General features: G+C 39.2%; 1 protein-coding gene and 1 long non-coding RNA gene across 7 annotated transcripts; one reads left to right on the forward strand and one right to left on the reverse strand.

Annotated features, from left to right (window-relative positions):
* Positions 1–3,154: 3,154 nt before the first annotated feature.
* On the reverse strand, positions 3,155–13,953 carry tlx2 (T cell leukemia homeobox 2). Of its 5 annotated transcripts, none has more exons than XM_076287526.1 (5): positions 12,922–13,953; positions 7,728–7,922; positions 6,823–7,060; positions 4,975–5,112; positions 3,155–4,206 (listed from the first exon to the last, which is right to left on the reverse strand). In XM_076287526.1, the coding sequence occupies exons 1-5, from the start codon at positions 13,391–13,393 to the stop codon at positions 4,203–4,205; spliced, it is 1,047 nt and encodes a 348-aa protein (XP_076143641.1). In that variant the 5' UTR covers positions 13,394–13,953; the 3' UTR covers positions 3,155–4,202. The 5 variants fall into 5 exon arrangements, with proteins under 5 accessions (XP_076143641.1, XP_076143640.1, XP_076143639.1 ...); XM_076287525.1 differs by having other exon boundaries at positions 4,932–5,112; positions 12,922–13,952; XM_076287524.1 differs by lacking the exon at positions 3,155–4,206 and having other exon boundaries at positions 4,213–5,112; positions 7,728–7,919.
* Positions 13,954–14,083: 130 nt separating this feature from the next.
* Positions 14,084–16,726, forward strand: LOC143125785 (uncharacterized). Of its 2 annotated transcripts, none has more exons than XR_012987318.1 (4): positions 14,084–14,320; positions 15,325–15,503; positions 15,624–15,707; positions 16,131–16,726. It is a non-coding gene; the product is annotated as an uncharacterized LOC143125785 (long non-coding RNA). The 2 variants fall into 2 exon arrangements; XR_012987319.1 differs by having other exon boundaries at positions 14,084–14,203.
* Positions 16,727–19,674: the final 2,948 nt, after the last annotated feature.

Raw genomic sequence — 19,674 nt, forward strand, 5'->3', positions numbered from 1 at the left:
CCTATTACAAATAACTTTTTATGTAGGCCTAAGCTATCGGAAGGGCCACAGGCGTAGCATTCCTTTTTTTTTAATAAGGCACCAAGTGCACCAATGATAATTAAATTCAAAATGTCAAAATCCAAAATTAATTCAAATAATCCACCATGTACCTATCAGATTTACACACTCAAAACAATATAGGCTATACTTTATTTCACCATAATAACTATATGTTCTCAAGTATTGTGGTGACCCTTCTCTACCTGAGGTTTATTTTCATTGCCCAATTGGTAACAGTATGAGGAAACTGTGGGCACCAGTTTACGAATGACATGGTGAAGAGGCAACTTATAAGGAAAAGACATAATTAGGGGTGACACCAACCTATACATCTCTTGAACGCAGCTTGTGTATATGTGGCTAATTCTTAGAATAGGCCTACTGGAACATAGCCAATGCATGCATACCACACAAGAAACATTTAGGAATTAGCGTTAGAAAGATGTTATTGACAGAATTAATGTGTATAGGCATAGTCTGTGGAACAAAGAAAGCTCATTTAGGTTTATTTTTTTAAAAGTTTCTCATAGTTCACTTCAACTGTGTCCCAATTATGTTTTAGTAAAATTATCTCCTTATTATATTTGATCTACATTCTAATCTGTTCCCTGTTCAATTTTAAATATTATTATGTTGTTTTGTATTTATTGGACAAAGGCGTCTGCTAAATCCATAACCATAACCATAACCATAAAAGGCCCACATTTGAGAACGTAGTCGACCAAATAGGTCTATCATGTTTCAACAGCCCACATAATTAATCAAATTAGTACATCATCAAACAGCAAAAATTTGTGTGTATATGTGTATGTGTGTGTGTGTGTATATATATATATATATATATATATATATATAATATATTATTTTTAGTTTTTTATATATTTTTTTATTTTTTATTTATTCGTTCATTGATTTATTTTTTGTGGGGAAAGGTGTTTGGCCAGAAGCAGCATATTAGCCACAGTAGTCCTATAGCTTAACAATTAGTTATGAGGCCTAATTGTAATTTCGGAAAACCACAGGTTAATATCACACAACCAAAGCAAAAGAAGGTGTTTTTAAGAAACCATTTGAAATGTGTGTTGAAATGACAGAAAAGCCTACTATAAAGTATAAACATTGTTAACCTGCTGTCAGATAGGCCTAAAACAATTCAGCAGTTAAGTCCTTTACTCCCCATTTCACATTTAAGCATATTGTACATATTGCAATAAACCCTCTCTCTATAATTCTCTATAAAGAAAATTCAGTGACTTGCTTGTGCGCATTTCTTTGTCTATAGACCTTTTAATTGTACAGTGTCCTTGGGTGACTTGAAAGGCACTTATCAATAAAATTTATTATTATTATTATTATTATTATTATTATTATTATTATTATTATTGAGTTTAATAGAAATAGAAAGCTGCTGTTACTGAATTAAAGCATTATATATTGATATATGAGGGATGACTAGATTACATGCCTGGTCATGGGCTGTTTGTTTCATATCAGGTAGCCATCATGCCAGATCCAGCCTTCAATCATTCGGTTGGCCATATGGTGGTGCAGATGTTAATTTAAATCAACTCTATGTTTTCCTTCAGTTTCCTTCAATTTTCCTTCAAAATTAAGAGACCACTGCAAATTTGAATACGACCGTCAACTCATTCAAATGTCACTCAGCAACCGTAGGATGACATCAGAAAAATGTGCAGTGGTCTCTTAATTTTTTCCAGAGCTGTATATGATTAAGTCTTTGTATGTTTTAATTTGTTCATGTTGTTTTTGTTTGCATTTGTATCGACAAGTAGCATGCATTAGTAGTTTATTTTACCTTTTTGCAAGTATTTTTAAATGTACCTTAATTGAAAGTTCAATAATACGTATTCTACTTCATCAGTTATTTAGTCTGAAAAGCAGGTTGAATATTTGTTTTTCTCTAAGGCCAGGCTAACAGTACACCTTTTGTGTGAGTTCTAGTAGGCCTATTCTATTTGTTTACCAACTAAAGTAAGATTGAAAGAAGGAATGCTGTATGTTGGCCCACCAACTTGATAGCCTGTCTACAAACATAAGGAGATGGGAAGTCAGATATACTTTGAATCTGAGGTTGTTGTTCATCTTGTGCGGTGACATTTTATTGGGTAAGGATAAGACCCATTGCTAGATGGTAAAAAAGGAACCTCTTTCAGCCAGGGTTAAAATATTTGTTTTTAAATCATAAACCACCTGCAGTAAAACCACAATGCACGGTTTTGAAAACAAAGTAGGAGAGGAATTTTGGCGGAATGAGCCTAGTCACGTCGCCATGGTGTTGGAGACAGGAGGATGAAAGAGGTCGGCGTGCTGGCAGAGGAAATGGGGGTGGAGAGGGTGTCACCTGGACAACAGCCTGTCACTGACAGGATCTTAACCAGGCGGGACGCCATCGAAACTGACAAAACAAACCCTATCTGTAAATGCGGGGGGAGTGGCAAGAGAGCTGGTTTAAACTTGACCTCGATTCGCAACTTTAGAACATCACAGACTGTACTACAGAGCTGAACTGGAGCTTGTTGTAAAGGTTTCAAAGAAAAGGCTGAATAAGGCTAATGGGTTGCCAGTATCTTTCCCTCAGGCTTTTTTCCCAGGCCATGACATTTCATGAAATAGTCAGACTAAATGATGCATTCAAACTCAATATTGAAGTTGAATCTGAGAACTCCTTCACTTCACATGTTACCTCCAAGTATTAAGTCCTTGACAGTGCAAAGCGGTGGCTCAATACACCTTTTTAATACAACTCAAAAACAGAGATCTTAAGCAGAGAGCTAGAGATGTGTCAACTTGGTATTCAAGGCTGAGGTATGTTGACAAAGCAATAAGTAGGGGTAAGACGAGTGTGAGACACGCTTTGACCCTGACTTCTTTCGAATCTGAACCTGCGGAGGATGAGATTGTGATGTCTAACATTCAGTTTGATGGATGGACTATAAAATAATGTATGCTCACATATATATTTTATGCAGTAATGTTACACACAAATCATGTAATTGGCTCATTCAGGTCATACATTTAAGCAGGGCCCCACTTTCAAAACAGTGTGAAATGTCCCAAAACAAACAAATAAGCAAACATACAGTACAATTAGTGTAACCCATACAAAACTCTTTATTTCAGCTGCGCAATGTTAGTGGGCAATCCTTGGGGTAGTGGTGCGAGCTCACGTGTGTTTCTGGTTGTATGTGAGTCTCTGTGGCCTCTCTGTTGTGTGATGATCCTCGGGGATGATTCACTGGTGAGCAGCGAGAGAGCCATGCTGGGCGCTGCAGATCATGCGCAGAGGTAATCAGTTTACTTCTTCGGAACTTCCTGGGAGAGGCAGCCATGTGTACTGTGTGTGGCTGAGTGCTTGTAGGGGTGTGAAGCCTCATTTGCTGCGGAGAAAGCTAACGTCTAAAGCCTCCTCTGGCCCTTCCCCCTTCAGATCCACAGATAGTTGTGCTCCGAAGCCTCCAAAGAGGAAATTTCTGTTTTGACTCGAGTCTAGAGCTTTTGGAGCTCAGAGGTCAGATAAATCTTGTTTACACCCGTACAGTGTTTGGGTGGATATGGTTCACAAGCAGCACCGAAATAATAACCCGAAATGTTGGTTGGCGAAACATCAACCACGCATTGAGCTTGACAACTACAAGTTGTGGAGACAATGATCTGAGATGATAATAGGTAAACAAAGTCAGACAAAACAGACTTCTGCATGATGGCTTTTCAAAAAATCACAAGTATGTTTAATTATTATAAAACACCTTTAAATGTATATTATGTAGACTCGAGAGTCAGGGGAAAGAAACCATAACTGTTTTGTAGACTGCAGTCCAGAAGGTCTCTTAACCTTCATCAACTTTGATTCCCGTTCACAAGTGGAAACGTCAGGAGCATGCATCATGTTCAGTTCTGTTTTTTTTTTCTCTCTTTCTTTCTCTCTCTCTCTCTCTCTTTCTCTCTCTCTCTCTCTCTCTCTATACAAAGTCAAAGCAAAATACACAAGAACAAACGAGTCATTGGCTGAGTCAGTGTCTTGTTGATGCCTCATGGCACGTAGACAGTCAGTCAGCAGGACGCTCTGGATGGGGAAGAATCCATCCATCCATTTTGACAGGTGGTGAAGACAAACTGTAGATCCACCCTCTGTTAGACGGTCAGCTGAGGGGAAAGTGGAAAGGTAGCGTAAGGAATGAAAAAAAACTTGACAGACATCCTGTGGGAGTATCAAGACCAATTAACTGACATTTTAACAAGGAGTGTTTACTTTTGGCTTAAGTCACTGTGTGGAAACAGTCATTTCACGCTAAGGCTAAGTACACACATATCCGGTGAGATTTAAAGTATTTGAACACAGCTGTGTCAAAAAACCAACAAAAAAAACAAAACCAAAACAACAGTCATAAAAAACATTCAGTCAAGGATTTCACTTGGGCGCGATCCCTTGTAGCTCTGCACACCAGTTCAAGTTTGGTTCATTACATTGAGGAAAAACAGGGAAAAACTGAATATCCTGTACTGTCGGCTTGGACCGAGTGAAAACAAGGCAACACACGTAAGGAACAACCAGATTATACAAAAAGCCTCCAGCCCAGTCCTTCATAATAAGCACTTAACCTATAGCTGGAGGCTTGGTTTCATCAAATGATTTTTTGCGAGTAAACCAATGAAGCCTCAATTATTTTATTCCAGTTGGCATCCGATCTCCCTAATATGTCCTGTTTACAAACTGCTTCCCTTTCCCATAAAACAGCCCTCTCTCTCTCTTTCTCTCCCTCTATCTGCGCTACACATACACACACACATACACACACACACACACACACACACGCACACACATACGCCTGTGCTCAGACTACGGACGCTACTGAGGTGACGGAGGTCACCTTGTTGTCCTCAGCCCATGGCTGTAAGTTCTGTAGCGCGTACAATGAGGAGTTGTGCAGACACAGGGGGTCCGGCTGGAGCGGCTGACTCAGGGTCTTCTGAAAGGCCTCCTGCTGAAGCTGCATCATCAGACGATTGGCCTGCTGCCTCTCCGCCTCGCGCTCCTCCGCCGTCTGTCTCCTGCAGGTGACCGGCACAAACACACCACCGTGACGTTACTGCTGAGTTAAGGGACACACCGCTTCATCAATGATCTTTTAATGTATGAATGACTGAAATTAGGCGCATTTTAGTCTTGGTCCTTGGATATTAGTTTTGGTAATCAGTGAATTAATTTCGTTATTACTTCAGAGGTTAAATAAACATGGTCAGGAATTAATATCACACACACACAAATACATACGCACACACACGCGCATACACTCATTCACACACACGCATACACATTTGTCTTAGCTCTTGGTGTGCACGTAAATATTCCCCAACCTTATTTTTTTCCCCCCACAAACTGGGCACGTTTTCACTTAGAGTATCGGTACATGAATAATGGAATAGCAACGGACCATGCAGCATTTATATTTGATGATAAATCCTATTTTCACAAGCTTTGACATGGCTCCTTCCAAATTTTATATTTCCTCATTCAAGGGGGTTTGATTACAGCATAGTAAAACTGCACTGCTTTTAAACATCAATAAGCCTGGTCTGTGAAAACCTGGCATTGCAAATCAAGAATGCCAATTCCATTCAATCCATGAATAACTAAGAAACAAAAACTGGACATCATGATCTTATATTTATCTGACAGTAAGTCAGGGTGTGTGACCTTATAGATTTAATATTCTGAATAGCCTCATGAAAATCTCTACCATTTGATGTACCGCTAAAAAGGATCCAAGATTGAGCCTTACTGTGATTGACCTGAACACCATCATATTAGTCGGTGCTGTGAATTCGGCTTTCATGTCAAAGGCAGTCACGGTGTAACCCTAAAATCATGTTTCATACACGCCATCCTCCATCCATTAGCTACACGTTATGGCTAACTGCATCACTGTAATCCAATTGTTCCTCTCTCATTTGATCATGCGCTTGTTACTCATATGGTTGACACACAAATACATCCTTTATCCATATCCATTCGTAGGCTCTTGGAAAATACTATAAATCACATCAAAACTGGAGTTGGGCATTATCACTGAATGTGCTCTGTCTCAATCTTGCCTTGTAATACGTCTCTTTTCTAATATACCGGTTGTCTGGTTGTTGTCAGTACATTTTAAGTGTGTCATACAATATTGCCTTTGTGGGGAAATGAATAAGCAGGGTTTTATGACTGATGCCTCATTTATCTGCCAAGAACTAAAATGATTGATAGCGAATGACTGTAAGATTGACAGCATTTATGACAGTGAGTCATTAATATTTATATCAGCAAAACTACAGCTGACGAATGTTGCATGAAAGGCCAATGGATGAACAAGACTGTAATAATGTTTGGAGCCCTTTTCTCTTAAACGTCCATCTCCAATTGGATCAATGGAAAGGGCTGTGCATCTTCCATGAACTGTGTACTCAATTATTGTGACAAGAGATTGCAGCATAGATCTTTATTTAGTCAGTGGTCAGTTTATATTTTATGTCAACAAAAAAATGAAAATATTTTTTTTACTTTTGTCTGACTTATGGTGTACCTCATTTTTGTACATAATAAAGTCAAATGAAATTAAAAAATAATTGGATCTGTCCTTTTAAAATGCCAAACTGTTTTTTGTTATACGTTTTTTTATTATTATTAAAAATGGCTTACTGTTTTAGAGTGTCCTCAGCATTAGAACCCATTCATTTACACAATGGCATCATAAGCAAAAGTGTCCGATGGTGCCATACCTCCATTTAGTTCTTCTGTTTTGAAACCAGGTCTTGACCTGAGCATCTGTCATCTTAAGGGCCTTGGCCAGCGTGGCACGTTCCGCGGACGCCAGGTACTTCTGCCGGTGGAAGCGCTTTTCCAGCTCGCAGATCTGGACGCGGCTGAACGACGTGCGGGGCTTTTTCCTCTTGGGTGGCGTGCGGTTCTGGTATGGGTGTCCGATCCTCCGAGTCACAGAGAAAGGAGAGAGGGCTGCTGTGGAAATAAGAAATAAGAAGGAGTTAGCACTGGAAGAACCCCCCCACAGACGTGAGGAGCTGAGAGCAACACAACCCTTGAAGGCATAGTATTTCTCAGTTTCATTCACCCTGTAGGAATACTGTATGTCCCATAGTCTGAAGCTCCAGGACACAATTCAGTCTTCAAGTTGGAAGAAAAACTATTGGGGTCATATCAGTTCTTCCCTGATATGAATAGCAATTGTATTTTGTAAAATGTGCAAAATGTGCAACGGAATATTTTACCATATTATTTAATATAACATATTTGTTATTTGTTTATTTAAACAATAATATATTTTGTTTAATCAAGAAAACCTTTCATATTATGTATTAATCATTTTAATACATGTTTACTTATGAACAATAATATCCAAGGTTTTACCTTTAAAACGGGAATATTTTTAAAAGCTTCTGATGCTTAAACTTAATGTTTCTAAACTTGGGGGATCAAAACATGGTACTGCAGTTGTTTCACTAATGATGTACAGAAATCTTCAGCGTGGCAGTTCATGGTAAAACATCTTCCACGGTACAGTATGTGTATATATGTGAGTTTGAGAACATGTGTTATACATTTGATAACGGTCAGTCTATGTCTCACCTACAGTGCGACTGCACTGAAACACAAATTAAAAACTTACCTGGGCCTGCACCCTTTCCTAAGTAGTCCATGCGCGGACTACTGCAATAGTGTTTGGCTAGCATCTCCGCAGAGCTCCAGGGGGAGGCCCTGCCCATGTCCCCCTCAGGTAGAACCCCGAAGCTGAGCAGGGACGGCAGGAGAGCCCCAGGCATCCCTGTGGGGCCTCCTGCATGTTTGTCCATTGCCTGCTCTGCTGAAGAATGACAGGGGAGAGGGGAGAGATAATCAGGGCCTCGCGCTGGGAGCCTGGGGGAGGCTGGTAGAGGGTGTGGAGATGATGATGGGTTGCATATTTCTATTACCACAAAGCATAGCGCTCCACTTGGAGTTAACGGATGTTAAATTTAACATTTGAGTTTAATTGCGGTTTTCGGTGAAGAGACTGGATTGATGAGATAATATCCATAGGCATGCTAATTAAAACAGCAGTACCTTTGGAATGAGTGTCAGTCATCAGGGGAATCTTAAAGGGAAGGCTTTAGGATTCCGTGCTGACAAGAAGTTTGTATTTCATAGCTCTGACCTAGTGATAGAGATGTGCAAAATATCTCAAAAACCTATTTTTAGTTCTAAACCTTCAGGGATATTCCTATAACATTTACAAGACTCTCCAGTTGTAAATACACTTTCAAAAATAACACTGTTTTTAATTGCGCCACTGTCAAGTGAATTGGGGGAGATTTGTTTTTATTTGAACCAAGGTTGATTCATTGTATACCAAGGTTGTTTGTTGTCGTACATTTCCATACTTTAGCAAATGCCATTCCACTTAGTAATTTTTAACATATATTATTTACCTCTGCAACATGCTATTTTAAATTCAGCTGGAAAAAAGCCCTCCCATGCCATGCTGTTTATTGCGGCATGTACACATGTAGTTTTGTGTTTGGTGGCACACCAGGAGCCAAAATGCATATGAAAACATTTGCCGCCAAGCCCTCTGAGACCCCAGAGAGTGAAATGAGCCCAGTCAGCAGCATGCGGAGGGGAAAAGACAACGGCACCAAAACATGCACTGAGTCGCACCGGTGCCAGAGTATGAATGACCCTCTAAAGGCAATGGTGGTGAATACTGACCCATATCATCAGTGACATTCAGTAGCATGTCGTTTGGTTCAGGGAATTCACACTTCCATAGAGTGATCAGCAGGTGAAGCCCTAAACACTGTGCATCACTCAGAGATTTCAATGGAAAACAGAACTGGAAAGTGTTCTACTACTCTGAGTATGTGCCTTTGATGTCCGCACGAAGGTACTGCGTGTTATTTCTATTTCAGGACGTTTCAAATGCAGAGATGGGGGAAAAGCACATACAGTCACGTTCACGTGTAATTCAAGTTAAGCATGGCTAAGTGTGTGGCCATGAATCTCGAGCAGGGTTGATATATCGTTTTGGACTCCGCAGCGATGTCCTTCTTCAAGGTCAATGCAGTGATAGAAGATGGTGAACTTTTAAATGTGATTCATACAGACTGGACTCATTTTTTTAAAATCCACAAAAACAAATAAATGAAATGGTACCTCATTATTCTGGAAAGCAGTATGCTGACATTTTAATGCCTGTGCCTTCATTTGACTTATCCTGTTAACAATTTTAGATTGTCCACCATTTTGGACATCCAACAAGGATTGAGGCAGCTAATTGGATTTGGCCTCATGTCTCTTCATTTGTCAGTGTAACTTGATGTGATAGCTTTTAATCACTTCACAGATCGCAGGAGACACCACAGATTACAGGAGGTCATTGTCATCATAAATTTTTCAAGCAGCATTGGCAGTATGTCTGGCGAAACAGTATGTGCTGTCTACATCAGGCCATGCATAAAAGCCTCCTTCTGCACCCTGCTTGATATTTTTCCTTGAGGCACAGGTGAATTTGTAACAAGCCAGATTAAAAACTGCTGGGGAGGCCGCCTGCATCTCAAACATTGCCTACATGTCCTGCTTTTTCCCAGGTCTGGCCAGTTCTGGCCTATGAAACTAGGCGAAATATCTCCCCAAGCCCACTCTTTTATATATATATATATATATATATATATATATATATATATATATATATATATATATATATATATATATATATATATATACACACACACACACACATATGGGTCAGTTTGAGGCAGAAACAATCACTCCAATTCACGAAGGACACAGCCAGGGAGTGTACTAAATGATATGTCGGTGTAATAAAATTTGGCATAAGCACTTCAAAAAATAAAATGCTACCGTAGAGAATATGCGCCCAGTAATAAAATCATTTATACGTAATATCACTTTCATACGACAGCGCTTTCCTTCCCCTTTGCGAATATTACCTCTGAAGCAATCTAATAAATATAAACTTAATGGATTCTACCGAGGATATTGAAATATAACATGAACATTTACGGTTATGCATTGTTTTGTTAGGCAGCGTGAGGGGGCTCTGAATTTGCCATGACATTGTAATGACAATGAGGGTGAATAAAACCTAAACTGAAATGAATGCACAAGCTATAGTCTCGGTTCTTTCTGTTAGCATAATCATGCTTGTTTTCTTTTTATCCATCTCATAGGCCTGGACTTCCCTATGTTTATCATTTCATCTTTTTATTCTATACCTAATTATACCATCTGCAGATATCGATGTCCAAAATAGCCTATACGAGCATCCAACGAGCATCGTCATACACGTCCGTTTAAAATATGCAGTTTACAAAGAGAGGATTTATGTAATCTGGCAAATAGCCACATTGTTAATTTCGCACAGAATCATACTATCCCGTAAACATGTGTTCCCCTACTTCTGTGATGTGTGTTAATTTCTATGAAATAGATACAGTTTACTAGAAAATTCATAAGCACTCGCACAAAGCCGGCAGACCTTCACCAAACCCTTGAGACCACCACTGTTGACTAATCTGTGAGTGATCTGTTTATCCATCTCTTCTCTTGGATAAACTTGCAAACTGCCGAGGAGTCAATTAACAAAAAACATGTGGTATACCCTTTCAAAGCCCGACAATCTGTCCAGATATGTCCGGCCTGTGGTGAATATCAGATCTCAAGGCCGCGCCTGGCCTATGCATCGTCCTCAACACGCTGTGACACTTGCGGTGAAATGCACACGTGCAGTCTGAGAGGATGAGGGGAAATGCTTGAAAAGGACAGGGCTGTTCCGAGCATCTTGCCAACAGCTTTTCAAATAAACCCAAGAGCTACTGTGCAGGATCTTTGCCTACGTGTTTTGAAATGCATAGAGTTTGCCGCCTGACGGGTGCGTGCTGCAGCGTGATGTGACCGAATTTGGCGCAGGCCAATCGGTTTGGCATTACGCACGCGAGCTATAATGGTTTCGATCAAGACTGCCACACATCAAGGCGGATGTATCATAATGCATCAAACAATTAGGCTAAATTATAGGTCTTCTCAGTCAGAGGCCTAATTTTTAGAAGCTAGGTGAATAACCTTGATTAACGTCACAGCAAAATGTTTTTTGTTTGCTCGAAGATTTCAGAACCAGTGAATTTGCTTATCATAACAATAATAATAATAATAATAATAATAATAATAATAAAATAGCAGGGAAATAAAAACAAGCAAATAAGGCAATTAAGCTATTCAGTAGAATTAGCATAATAGAAGTTTTCCTATTGCTTGTGATGTCACATCCTGCACCTTGCTAAAGATAAAACATATTAAATGAGTGGCCCATGGTGGCTATGAGTAAAATTGATAAGCATATTTACAAAAGAGCTTGTGCAGTTGACATATCATTCCATGGCATGAATAATTAATGTGAAAAGAACAGCATAGTTAATATTTAATGTGCAGAGATCCATAATGCTCTTCATCTTCATCTTGGTATGAATGACGTCATTCTAGGGACCATCTCACTGACCAAGTGAAGAATAGGTGCAGTTCAAATGGATACTGCGCGTGCAGACCCTATGCCAGAGACACCTGCTCTTGGAGACAGCACGAGGCCACCTGCCCTGTGTCCTGACGTCGCACATATTCAAATGGGTCTATGAGGCTAGAATAATTGAGTCTTCGTTTTTCCCGAGAAAATGCAATAAAATCCAAACTGTAGGCTATTCTTGCGGAAAAAAAGGTCTCGCAAACCATGTTCTGGGACTGATACAGGCCACATTGTAAACGGGAAGCACGACCAAAACGCTTAATGCGATAAAAAGGTAATAGGCCATGATATTGTCCTAGACCTTTTCAGCATATGCTAGGATACGTATTGCTTATGTAAAGGATTATGTTTTCCTTATGTAAAGGAGTATGCTTTCCCAATTAGAAGTAATTTAGCCTACCATCATGCCCTGTGAAATATTATTTTAACCCAAGCCGGCCTGGCCTGATAAATCCTACCTTTCTGAAATATTTAATAACGTTTAGGCCCATCACCACCAGCATGAAGACTGGGCTAATCTGACATGAATTAGCAGGATGCCAACCACTGATTCAAATGCGAGAATAAAGCCTGAATTATTTCTTAATTATCATTAGACGTTTAACCATTCTGACAAGATATATTCAATTATAAGACTGACAGTGTCATTGACACAAATCTAATGACTGATGATCATTTGTATGACATTAGCCTATATTATTTAAGATTTGAAGTGTAAAGACTTTCTTTTCCACTGACTATTATTATTATTATTATTATTATTATTATTATTATTATTATTATTATTATCATCAATAATATTAGGCCTACTTTTAAAATAAAATGTAATTATAGTTGTAACCAAATGCACTATGATTAGGTCTGTCTTGAAAATACAAATGCATAAACTTGGATTTAACAGAATTACCTGAAATAATAATAATAATAATAATAATAATAATAATAATAATAATTTGTCTACAAAGACCAAGTTAATCATAAACAAGATTCAAAGACTCAAAACAAACTATAACGTTATATCTCACCCAACGAATTGAAATATTATTTTAAACTAGGCTATAGCTAAACTATTGCATATCTTACAATCAAGTGAATGAAGCCTGATACTCAAGCAAGTAGGCCTATTTAAATGAATGAGACGAGCATTCGGTGTAAGCCTGAGATAATCATAGTCTAGTTATACTTTTAAATGGCTTATAAACTATTCCTTTTGTGATGGCGAGGTTGATTTTTCGCCAAAAAAGCGCAATTCAATATAGACTTCGAGACAGTTAATTTCCAAACTTACCCGTGAGTCTGTCTTTCGCAAACCTCCTACTGCTTTCCATCCAGGGGAAGGTAAAATTGGCCGGGTTTCCCATGTTTGGTACCGTCGGTATCCCAGCAGCAATACCGGGTGGATGCGTCGGGGGAGGTGGGTGAGGCGCTGGTGGCATGGGTCTGTGGGCTGGGACGCGGATGACACCGCCAGCGTTCCCTGAGTTCACGTTAACGTTCATATTCATGCTAACATTCATGTTCATGTTCACGTTGTATGAGCCCGCCAACCCAGCTGCCATGGAACAGGCCGGATTGTATACACTGTTGTACCCATTGGAGTAAACGTTAGGTGCCAGCTGGTAATCCGGGTCGCTGGTTCGGTTCGGAAGCATGCAGCTGCTGGGTTGATCCGAACTGTTCAGAATCTGATCTATTCCAAAACTGATGGGTTCGTGTTGCTGGTGGGTCTGGTTCACTTCTTCAATGCCTGTGTGCTCCATAGTTGTATAAAGAGTATGTAAATTTAGATAGTGTTTGTGTCTTTTCTATGCTTTACCTTGAAAAGAAATACAAAGATGTTTAATCCTCTCTCATGAAGAATAGTTTTTCCCCTTCTTGTTAAGACATGGTATTGCTTGAGATGGCCAAGATCCACATTTTCGGTTATTACTCGAACTCGAAGTCTACAAAGGACGCAATTTAAAACTCTGCAATTAATCCATCGTGGCGGACAGCGCTTTACCTGAATAATATCCCAACTTATCCAACCTCTCTCACAATTCCTTCATTTTAGGTCTTGTTCATGCTGAAGTCATGAGACATGGGTGAAAACCTCTCCGTCTCGGAGCAAATCCATTCAGCGAAGAGTTGCCAAGTTGTAGCGAGGATGGTGCTCTGTGGCTATTGTCATCACTGAGGAAAACCCAGAACCAGACCTATGCAGACGCTTCAGTAGCCTACACTGTACTCTGATCTAAAATGAATCGTTTAACGAAGTTAACGTGCATATTAATTGGTAGACGCACAAAATCTCCCGTCCAAGCGCTTAGTGAAGTGATTTTTTCAGCAGGTGAACACTCCTACGAGACACTCCTTCTAAGTCTGACATTCTGTCATTGGCTCTCCAAATTTCCAGATAGACAATGGTTTACTACCGGCTTTCCTCTTAAAGAACCCGCATCTATTTTTCACTGGTGTCGTGTTGTAGGCTATGGCTACCTATTCGGATACATAGACACGTGTGCATCAAGTAAAAATGAAAACGACAGACGAAGCAACTTCGTCGGATTTATTATCACAGAAATAATTCAGTATGAGATTTCTATTATTATTATTATTATTATTATTATTAGTAGTAGTAGTATTTCCGTGTCTCCTTTGGATATCTCGACCGGATCGTAGTCTACACCAAGTCATCCAGGGTATAGGTAGGATGAAAGTTGTTCACATGTGTAGCCTACAGTAATCAATAGCTTACATGTTTTCCATTTTAGTTTGCTTAACATCAGTTGGAAAGTAACCAAGGTCTGGTCTCAAACGCCTATTTTAAACCTGAACTATCTGTAAAATGATTATCAGAATGAACATTTCTACAAAATTTGGACTATTTATCCTTCAGACTTATCTTGCATGCTCATCTTTGGACCTCCAATCACCTGGATGCGTGTCCAAATTAATTGTAGCTATGTATTTTTGGATCTGCACGGTCATATGCTTTGCCATAGTCATATTATTTGTAGTTGAAAAGGAATATACATTCAACAAGATCACTTATGCATGGTAGGCTATTCATGGACATGCTGGATGACATGATATTAAATTCTACTGATTTATGTGGCCTCGAGGTCCACACAATAACGGGATAACACTGAAATGCCGGAGTAGCCTTCAGTGATGCAAAAACAGTGTTGATTGGCTCAAATAATTTAACCTTTCTCCGCCCGAAGCAACTCCGCGGATTGTCTGCTTTCAATTCAATAAAAATGAAGAATGGCGCATAATAAAGCCCAACACGGTGAAAACGAATTTAATATATCATCGTTTTATTACGCTCTTATTTCAACTTTCACACGAATAAAAATATTTCTCGGCACAAGCTGGCTAGGGGGAAGCATAAAAATCAATTGTGTGAATTCACAGCTATATCAATAATGGACGCCTTCACCTATTTCTTTGCCAAAGTACAAGCTGGTTCTTTAATGGGATCGAATGGAAGGGTGTGCTGTATTCATAGCCCGCACGAGCAGAGGGAAATGGAGTTGACATCAAATGAACGAGAACAGGGCCCCTCACGGTTCTAAATCATGCTGAAATTAAACAAACCTTAATGCAATCGTTTGTGCAAGAGCAAAAACACAAGTTAAATTTATTGGAGTAGCTGTGTCCTACGCTATCCATTTTTTTTTTCATTTAATTTAGAACACTTTGTCAGTAATTTTGCAGAATACAGTGAGATTTGCTGGTGGGAGATTATTCAGAGTCTGACTGTGCAACCTGCAGTGGTCAGGGGTCACTGGTCCAAACTACTTCCTCTCTGATTGCTAAGATATGATGAGCGGAGTGTCGCAATGGGGCTCATCATAGCTGTAGGGACTTGCATGATAAACTCAGGTAAGCTGTCTCACCTAGACACGTACCTCATTCCCCATTCATTGAACGCTGAACGTTTTTTATTTAATGTCATCTAGACAACAATAAACCCTATCCCAACTGTAGGCCTTCTCTTTTCAGTCATGCCAACACGCAGCCTCCAAATGGGTTATGGTATTGCAAAAGTGATACTGAAAGAAATGGGCCTACTCACTTTCATTAGAGGTAAATATACTCTATATAGACAATATAGCCTGCATGAAATCAACGTTTTTGTTTGGTCTGTTAATTATTTAGGTCTATCTTCGTCAACAATCAAAGAACAACTCAATTTAACGAAGATGCAAATGGCGTATACTAATTACCCTATGCTCTCATTATTTTGAACACTAAGGAGCATTCTCTTAATTGAACCTGACAATTGGCCTCTGCTTGTTTCTTTTCATATGGCTCTCGAACGATCTATTATGTTCTTAAAATAAGAATAATATTAATAAGGCCCACTAAAACTAGACTATGTCAACGACGGAGCACTCCTAATGTGGAATTTAAGCATTAATATTAATATATTATTGAAAGAACAATAGGCTTATTTCTCTAGACAAACATTTCTAATTTTAACGTTCACAATCCCGATTATATATGTAGGTGGCAACTTGACGCAGCTGACTTGTGGAGGAGGCGGATTCAGAAACCCGTTGCTGGTTGCCCGGAGGCTGTGTCTGCAGTCGGTTCCAGCGTGTATGGAAGCCGATGATGAATCGTTATCTCCGGGCGGTGTGTGGGTTGTCTGTGTAATAAAGTAGGGACCAGAAGCGGAGACAATAGGAATTTGTCACAGTTTGGTTCTCGACATTTTCGGCGACCTGTCCCCCTCCCCATGGGTGTAAGATGTTTTGGATGACTTGGATAGATTTGCAAACAACTGTGCCATTGTTTGCAAAATAGGAAAAGAGTTATAGGTTACGTCAAATATCAACAAGAAATACATTTTGACAATACTTAATACTAATATTACAATAGATGGATGCATATGCATCAACACGTGTCAGAATTCCCAAAATATGTAGCCTATTTAAAGAAGGGATGTAGGTGTGTTTTGAAGGCTATGTCTGAACGTTATTGTCTCTAAAATGTTGTTAGCTGAGTGAAAACCATTGCACAGAGTAATGGGACTGTGGGTGGTTTATATAAAGATTGGCTAGCGTGTAAATTGTTGTCAATAAAAATATTGAGACACATTACGCACGTATCCTTTGGTCAGATTTTCTCTCTCTCTATTACACACACATGCACAGAGCGAGAGAGAGAGAGAGCTTAGTGGCTTCACTCGAAGATGTCGTGGATAACTCTGATGAGCCTGTCATCCCTGTCCATTTGCATCCAGAGCCCCCCTCTGCTCTGCCTGTTGTGCTTTCTGCTGTAATTAGGTTGAATTCTGACCAGATTGAATTACATTATTCTGCATTTCGAGCTATAGTCCTTGACTTTCCTGCTCCCTCGGGATAACCTGGCGCCTCTCGGCCAGATCAGACGGCTTAAACTGGACGCAGTGCTCAGAGGGAGGAAAAAAAGATGGATAGAAAAAAAGAAAACATTCAGCCGCAGGGCTGCTCACCCGGGAACTCCAGGACGTCATCTCGTAGCCTAATGTGGGCAGAACAGAAACTTGGTAGCGGAGAGGTATAGGCAATTAATTGTTGAGAAAAGCAAATAAGGGATCGCTTATTTTCTTAGTTCGCCCTAATCGATTTCAGACTGCTGTTTTTTTTTTACTTTTTTACTTTATGGTGTTGAATATCTTGAAATTGAAACATTGAAATTAAATGTTATGACAATATACTATGTTGCAGTAGCAAACAAAGAAAACAAATATTGTGGTAGTAATATAAGTATACTAATAATAACAATAACAGCAATAATGATACTAAAAATAACAATACTAATAGGCCTAATAATAATAATAATAATAATAATAATAACAATAATAGTCTAATGGTAATATGAGACTTTAGTAGTCACAACATCCACGCCAACCACAACTAGCTTATACGTCTATATTGAATGTGCTACTAGACTATTTCTACTAGACTACTACTACTACTACTACTACTACTACTACTACTACTATTATTGTTATTATTATGAATAATAATAATAATAATAATAATAATAATAATAATATCTGTCAGTGTTTTGTAAAAAATAAACTGTATTATTATTATTATTATTATTATTATTATTATTATTATTATTATTATTAATTGTTTAGTCCAATCAAAATATCACAATGCAGTAAGGACAGAAGAAGAAGAAACAGAGAGAAACATTGGGAGCAATTAGGCTTCAATAGGAGATAGTAAGTGGATGATATAATGTCTGATTATGCTATAGATTTAGGCCTACTACTGAATTCTTTTCACATCCTCTGCTCCTTAACGTCTGCCGTGCTCAATCTTACAAACGGATCTATAATCACAGTAGTTCTATTGTAGACATTTCTGTTGAACTTTTTAAAATTATTATTAAGCCAGTGGCAAAAAAGAAACATGTTATTATTTCTGGATTAAGTGCAATTTGCGGCACATGCTTTTAGACTTTATGTGTAGCCTATAAATAAGGCCTTTATTATAATGTAATAATTAATTTTATATTTGCCCTCTAAGTAAAAATACAAACAAAACAAATACAAAAACAGTGCAAACTGCACCTCATTGGATTGCGAAGCCTGTAGGCCCAAACCTATGTTAAAATTTTACTACACAGCCATGTTTGTTTATTTATAAGGATGCTCACGTCTTCAGTGCTGCGCTGGTAGCCTGCACGCGCCACTCAAGTCCGAATGTGTAATTAAGCGTATCATTGGCTTTGTGTTGTTTACAAACCTGAACAGCGCGAGCAGTAATTTAATTTCCTCTGCGCTTTGAGCTGCCACCAGCCGGCTGTCACCCCCTACCGCGGGCGTGGTGGTGGAAAAGTGGCCCGCGGGCACTTTTCGTAAGGAGACCTTATGCCAGCAACTAGAGGACAGTCCTGCAATGACTGCTAATAGCCTCCCAAATGGACTTACGCTGAACAAAGCTAAATCACACATGGTGCGGTACACGACACACCACACCAAACCACCAGTGGCAAATACAGTAGTCTTCACATTTGTAGGCTAGGTCTACTGTAAATAAAAATAGAAGCAGCAATCTTCAATTTCAATCATTTCCATGTTGCAGGCCTGCTAGGTATCCTTGGTTCCTGTGCAGTTGTATGCCAGATACAATACAAACACAAACACGACTAAACATGACTAATGACTATGGTGAGAGTAGGTAATTGAGGGTTGGTAAAGACCATTTATCACTAAGATGACTACAAAGTGTATCATACACAGAGGGACCAGGAAAGAAAATGATATGTTTGGCTTAATGATTATCAGTTGTTATGACTGGGATGACTTCATGTTTGGCATATGTCCTTTTTACTTTTTGTTGTTTCCATGTAAGAATTACATTAAATACATTATGTGTAAACTATCACTTTCAAAGAATCAAGCATGAAGGCAAATTGCAGTATGTATCTATAATATTTATGTTGTTTTACAATTATAAATAGCATTATGGTTTCTGTGAATTGTTGAGTCCTTGATACAATAGTGCAGCTGTGGCTCACCTGCAGAATTATTAACAAATCAATGAAATTATTTAATATCTACAGTATATATTCTCAAATGGCTATGGAATTGTGTGTGTGTCTCTGTCTGTCTGTCTGTCTGTGAGTGTGTGTTCTTGATCTTACAGGATTATTGTGGCCAATGCTTTCTCGAATATGTGCATTTGGATTGATTCATTTTGAAAATCCAAGTGAGGAAAATGGAATGGCAGAGGTATAGGGAGAGTGTGTGTATGTGTGTGTGACTGTGTGTGTCAATGAGAGAAATAGGAGTCACAGCAATAGACAGAAACAGAGAGGAGATATAAATGGTGTGTGTGTTTGTGTGTGTGTGTGTGTGTGTTTGTGCATGCCAGAGAGAGAGCCAAAGAGAGAGAGAGAGAGAGAGAGCAGGAGGAGGAAGGCATGCCCATGATCGACAGCTCCACAGCCTGGGGGTACATCATTATTACAAAAGCCCAGCTCGTGCCTCTCTCCTCTCCTCTCCTCTCCTCTCCTCTCTTCTCTTCTGTGGTCTCTGTCCCCCTCTCCC

This window comes from Alosa pseudoharengus, unplaced genomic scaffold (genome assembly GCF_046254945.1).
Source record: "Alosa pseudoharengus isolate Yale_2024_CS ecotype anadromous, Long Island Sound unplaced genomic scaffold, YU_APseudo_1.1 YU_APseudo_1.1_scf_16, whole genome shotgun sequence".
Lineage (NCBI taxonomy): Eukaryota > Metazoa > Chordata > Actinopteri > Clupeiformes > Clupeidae > Alosa > Alosa pseudoharengus.